Source organism: Elephantulus edwardii, unplaced genomic scaffold, assembly GCF_000299155.1.
Source record: "Elephantulus edwardii isolate Elephantulus edwardi_28Jun2011 unplaced genomic scaffold, EleEdw1.0 scaffold00196, whole genome shotgun sequence".
Lineage (NCBI taxonomy): Eukaryota > Metazoa > Chordata > Mammalia > Macroscelidea > Macroscelididae > Elephantulus > Elephantulus edwardii.
The window spans coordinates 2,757,030-2,763,705 of record NW_006399946.1 but is presented as its reverse complement, the minus strand read 5'-3'; the positions used below and the strand labels follow the sequence as shown (position 1 = coordinate 2,763,705).

The following is a 6,676-nucleotide window of genomic DNA, read 5'->3' as shown; positions in this document are numbered from 1 at the left end:
AAGAGCCCATTCTTTCATTTCTCTGTATTTTCACATTTTAGGAAATTCAGCCAGAATCTGGTTGCACAACTTTGGTATTTTGTGAAATGTGTTTACTTTGGATTATCTGCCTACCAAATTCGTTGTGGCTACCCAACACGAGTCCTTGGAAACTTCCTCACAAAGAGTTACAATTATGTCAACCTCTTTTTGTTTCAAGGGTAAGTTCACTGTACTTTATATTTTCACTCTATTTGACATTATGATTTGTAAAAGTGAGTGTGATATTATAGATAGATGTAGAGGTAAGAACTGAGATAAAATTTTTCCTATTTGAAGATGAATGAGAAAGAAGAAATTCTGAAATGTAACAACTGTTAACTCTCACAGTATTCATCAAAGGAATACCAAATCTCTTGAACTACATGTCTATGTCACTGGAGAATGACATACTGCTTGAAAGGGTGGAGGGACAGTTAAAAAGAGGAAGACCTGGATGAGATCAGTAACTGGGTTAATGTGGTTGGGTTTGTTGGAAATAGTGAAACTGGCTCAGAGTAGGGCAAGGTTCAGAGTTATTGCATGTATAAGGTCGCAGTGAGTCATAGGCAACTCGATAGCATACAACAGTTGCCACCACAGACCAGGATGTTGTTCCTGGACCATTATTTGGTCATATTTTAGAACAAAAAAACAGGGATTCATGAGTTAACTATCAGTTCACTTTTGTGCACAACGTACAGAATTATTAGAATCTGAGCAATTCCAAATACCTGGCCAACTTGGTGTCAATAAAGTTAATTCCTTCAGAGAAATGTTCATTCCACATAAAATGAACTGGAATTTTATGTGACTTTCTTGGTTCTGGGAGTAAATTAGGTAAGAATTTCAAAGAGGCATATTGGTTCACCTATATGATGATTTTATATTATCTCTTTTCTATTACCGAGGAAGTGACACCATAATATACAGTATGTGTTGTTTTGGCTCCACTGCCCTCTTAATAGCTTGGGCTGGGAATGAGTAGGTCAGCTACAGAGCCCTCAGATATCAAGCAGTGTTTTATCCCATGTCCAAGTTGACAACATTTCTAGGGTTATTGCTCATTCAGCAGATACGAGGAATAAGCATTAATTGGTGACCCAAACCACTGTGTGGTTTTCAAGTTCAGGAGAAGTTCTGTAACAGTCAAGAGAAAAAACATTCTGGACCCCAAAGCAAGCCCAGATGAAAGACCTCAAAGAAACCAAGCCAAATTACAGTAAGTGTCCAGCTAGAATCAAGTCAGCCTTACAGTTCAATGCTGTTAAATCTGTCACCCAGGATTGAGGATATTTCTGTTCATGTTGACTGCTCCGGTTTACCTTTTATCTTTTGCTATAGTCTTCAACAATTGGTGTACAAAAATTCTGTACTCAATAGATTCTTAAAATATCCACAAATAAATACATACTCACCTATATAACAACCCACTCATATATATAACAACATACCCACATACATAACAAAATATCCACAAATAAATATATTTTTTAAAAACCCAACAAATCTCAACTTTATTAATCTCAGAAAAGGAAAATCTTAGTATGTTAAGACTGTTAATAGAGTAGAAGGAATATAAAATACTAATGAACTTCTAATGAAACAGTAGTTTTATGTAGAGATTTTTTTCTAAGTCATGAGTCTCAAAATAATTCCAGACTAGATGAGTTTCTGGGGTGAAACAGGTAATGGGACTAACCCTTAACTCCATCTGTGATCTAATGTGATTCCTGTCAGGTTCCGCCTTGTTCCATTTCTGACTGAACTGAGAGCTGTGATGGACTGGGTGTGGACAGACACAACTTTGAGCCTTTCCAGTTGGATTTGTGTGGAAGATATTTATGCTCACATATTTATTCTGAAGTGCTGGCGAGAATCAGAAAAAGTAAGAAACAAATAAAAGTGTCTATGACCCTGTTTGTTTATCTTTGATATGGGTTAGTTTCAGGATCAATCTGATGGTTTTAACTTTTGGGGCCAAATAAATGGAGGTGGGAGCAAAAATGTCTAGGACCTAAAAAATTGTCCTATTAATTCCCAAACCACTAGAGTTGAGAGTTTTAAGTTCACTGCTGTCTTTTTCAACAATATGATCCAGATTTTTTTCTTTTGGCACCTGTATATTGTAGTCCTTTTAGGAAAAACAAATGATATATTGCTGTATAAGCCAATAACTCTTAAGAGACCATGAGGGAACAGGAAGAAATGTGGTTTGGTGGAGAAAAGTAAGCCACGTGGCTTGGATTCATGCTTACCCTCTGAGTAATACTTTTTGAGAAAAAGACAATTTATCTTCTTTATACAAGGAAATGGAAATCCAAAGATTTGCTTATTCTGCTAGTTTGAATGTTATGCTTAATGTGGGCCAAATTGCTATGTAATGCAATTCTATGTATTTAAAAGTAAATGTTAAAACTTTCTCAAAAGTTTAACACATGAAAGAAGATCCAAATGGATAACATTATAAATGCTCAATAAACATTACGCCAAAATTATTCTTTTTCTTTTTTGTATACTATTTACAAAATTCAAGTACATTGTTTTGAGCAGCTTCTCTTGGTAATTTCAGCTTCATAGACAGGATTTGAGTATGTTATGATCTTGTTGCTAATGGGATGAGCAGATGAGGCAATGGGAACTTGGCAATAGATCTAAAAGTATACTGCCTTATTATCATATAATTATATAAACATATTGGCTTATTATGGTTTTTCTTTTTATTTTTCACAATCTACCATGAACATTTACTAATTACCTCCCATGTATTCAGAGCTGTAATGGCCCAAAAGTATAGTGTTCTCAAGTTTTATGAAAATCAAAACCCATTGAGAAGCAACTGATACTAATCAAGTAATTATAAAAATGCATGCAATATATGACAGTGCACTGCCAGAGGAATGCACTGTACTCTGAGATAATCTCACAGGGGCAGCTCTTCTAAGACATGAGACACAAGCCACGAGCTAGTAGAAGAAGAATGCTAATAGTATGGATAGAAAGCCATGCATAATTTTTTGTTTGTTCCTGAGTTCTTTGTCCCAATCTATTTCTACACTCTTAAACTGTTACAGAGTCTAATCCAAAAGAGATGTTTCCTATGTTTGTTTCCAAAATAAGGCCTCCACTATCTGAAACATCTTTCCCTAACTCCTCATTTGCCAAACTCCTACTTAACTTCTGGAACTTAATGTAAGCTTCTCCTCCCTAGAGGCCTTCTAGAGCCTAAGCTTGGGTCACATCTTTCCCTGGGGATCTCAACTCCCCTCAACCTTCTACATTTCTTCAATCTAATTGTTAATGCTATACTTTCTGAAGGAGAAACATATTATCATAATAACTGGTAATGAAGGAAAAAATTCAATCTGCACTGAAGATGTTGGTAAAAAATAAGTCCCCAGGAAATGATAGAATACCAATTGAGGCATTTCAGTGAAGAGATTAAGCTCTGAATGTGCTCATTGCACTGACTGCCAAGAAATTTGGAAGACAGCTACCTGTGCAACTGACTAGAAGAGATCCATATTTGTCCCCATTTGAAAAAAAAGAAAAGAAAAGATGATCCAACAGAATGTGGAAGTTACTGAACAATAGCCTTGAAATCAGATACAAGTAAAATCTTATTGGAGATTATTTAAAAACAGATGGCATAATACATCATTTTTCAAGGATATTGAAAGGGAAATTTTCTAGTTGGAGAGAAAAGAGACCCCAGAATAAGCAAAACACTTTTGAAAAAGAAAAATGAAGCGGGGGGCATAGTACTTTCTAACCTTAAAACCTACCACACAGAGGTAGTAATCAGAATAGCAACCTGATGCCATATTCGCATGGAAATTCCAACTAGTTAACAAGAAACAAGGAATATCATTGCTGATGTCAGATGAATCTTGGCTAAAAGTAGAGAATACCAGTATGGTTTTGAGAAGAATGGGAATTCCAGAACATTTACTTGTGCTTATGCAAAATCTATACCTAGACAATTGTCTGAACGGAACAAGGGGATACTGCATACTTTAAAATCAGGAGAGGTGTGCATCAGATTTTCCCCCCTTCTCTATCCCTATTCAGTCTGTATGGTTAGTAAATAATTTTGAAGCTGGACTATATGAAGACGAATATGGCATCAGGATTGTTCTAATTATTACTGCTGTGTAGTAGGTTTTAAGGTTAGAAAGTACTATGCCTCCCACTTCATTCTTTTTTAAAAATGCTTTGCTTATTTGGGGTCTCTTTTCTCTCCAACTAAGCTTGACAATTTCCGTTTTAATCTCCTTGAAAAATGAATTTTGTGTCTTTATTGGAATAGAGTTGGACGTGTAGATTGCTTTTGGTAGGATTGTAATTTTAACAACGTTGAGTCTTCCTATCCATGAACATGGAAAATTTTTACATTTATTTAGGTATTTTATTGTGTCTCACAGAAGACAGAAAATAATTAATGTTGGAGAGAAAATTGAGAGATAGGAACTCTTATACAAGGTTGGTATAATTGTAAAATGGTACAACCACCCTGGAAGGTAGTTTGATGTTTCCTCACGAAGCTGGCCATAGAAATCCCACATGACTTAGTTATTCCACTTTTTTAAATACCCTAAGAAAATGAGAACTGAAGCAAAAATAGGGACTTGTACACCAATGTTTATAGCAGCATTATTCACCATCATAAAAAAATGGAAACATCCAAATGTTCAAACACAATTGAATGGATTGAGAACGTATGGTATATTAACATGATGAAATACTATGCAGCATGCAGGAGCAATGATTTTTTAAATCACTGCCTAACTTGAGAGGGACTGGAGAGCGTTATGTTAAGTGAACTAACTTGGTCCCATTAGGACAAATACTGTATATGACAATTATTGTATAAATAGATAACTAGTAAATGTGTATGAGGATCTAAAGGGCAGGAGCAAAAAGGTGAGGATGGACAGGGGAAAGAGTAATCACTGGGTGGCACAGTTTGATAGGTGGAGGGAGGAGTGGGTTAAAGAAATGGGAAAGATCTGGTGTGAAAAAATATGTATAAGAACATTGTCAGTAAACTAATAAAAATTGTTTAGAAAACACAAAAAAGGAGAAATCATCAATATAATATAACACATCAATAGAACAAAAGAAAATGGTCATTTCTGTGGATTCAGAAAAAGGTATTTTATCAAATCCAACATCCTTTCTTGATCAAACCTTTTTAAAAAAAATTTATTACTTTTTGTGTGTGTGTACTGTCAAATCAGATCTGACAGGTATAGGAGGAAAGTGTCCCTCCTTCTCCAGCAGAGCATCAGGTGGATTCGGCCCACACACCTCTAGGATTGCAGTGCAGCTTCTTGCTACTAGGTCACCAGAGCTCCCTCTTGATCAAACCTTAAAGAAGATTAGAATATAAAAGAAATTCCTCAGTATATGATTCAGAGCATATATGAAAAGCCAACAGACAACAATATAGCTAATGGAGAAATATCAAGAACTTTACTAATGAAACTGAGAACAAGACATACCTGTTCATTATCATTATATTTATACAATATTGTATTACAAGTTCTAACCAGAATAAAAAGAAAAGATATTGAAATTGTCCAAATTGTTATTGCTGTTAAGTGCTGTTGAGTTGTAGATGGTTCATAGTGACCTTATGAACAAAAGACCTGAACAATTGTATAACTTTCATCATTTTTCCAAGTTCATAGAGTTTCTGGAGGCAACCACTTTTGGAAATAGATGCCACTCCTGCTATTAGAAAACAAGAATTAAAATGGTCTCTATTTGTGGGTAATATGATCATCTATACAGTAAAAACCAGTGAATGTACAAGAAAATGTCTAAAATTAGAAGAAGAATTTAGCTAAGTTTCAGGATATAAGGTCAATTAAAAAATTTTGTCTTCCATATACCATAAGGAAAATGAAGACAATAAATTCACTTATAATAGCATCTCAAAGAAGAAAATATTTGGAGATAAATTGAGTCAGAAAAGTGAAGGATTTACACAATGTAAACCATAAACATATCTAACAGATAGAACTAAAATGATGACCTTGTAAGACACTCCATACCACATCTCTCTACAATAAAGACCCAAGAAATCAAGTGAAACAGACACAGATGATCATTCTGGACATCTGAGCATCAAAGAAAAGAGTAAACAATTAGATCAAACATTAATTAGAAGAATAAAGGGAACAAAAAACAGTAAAGGAGGATACAATGTGAAAGTGTTCAAAAGCTAGTCTAGTACAGCATGACCATTTTTTTTTATATTACAGGTGAATTCTTGCGTGAACACTATAGAGAAGAAACTTCATGAAATCCCAATAAGAAAGACGTAGTGGAGACAAATCCAAAGTACAGTAAGGTGAATAGTATCTGAGCTAGATCTTGAAGGACAATTCAGGAAAGCAGATAAGAACTCAAGAAGTTTAGGTGACCACAGAGCAAAGAGAGGGAACAGAAAATAGAAACAGAACATATTACTAGTGAAGGTCATGGCTTATTTGAGTTAAGAATCTACAACAGAGAGGAAGGCCCATGAGGTGTGACCAGAGCCATTGAACTCCAGATAGTTTGTGTCAAGACAAGAACCAAATCGGGACACACCCCTGCAGCTCTGACCCACGACTCCCATCTTCAGGTATTGCATTGCTCCCCCCGACCC

General features: G+C 35.3%; 1 protein-coding gene across 1 annotated transcript in view; it reads left to right on the top strand.

The window, feature by feature from the left end:
- PIEZO2 (piezo-type mechanosensitive ion channel component 2) overlaps positions 1–6,676 on the top strand; it is a 731,335-nt gene that overhangs the window by 663,930 nt on the left and 60,729 nt on the right. The window contains exons 43-44 of the mRNA XM_006897012.1: positions 42–200; positions 1,759–1,906. Of these exons, the coding sequence (XP_006897074.1) occupies positions 42–200; positions 1,759–1,906 (307 nt within the window). The remainder of the gene's footprint in view (positions 1–41; positions 201–1,758; positions 1,907–6,676) is intronic.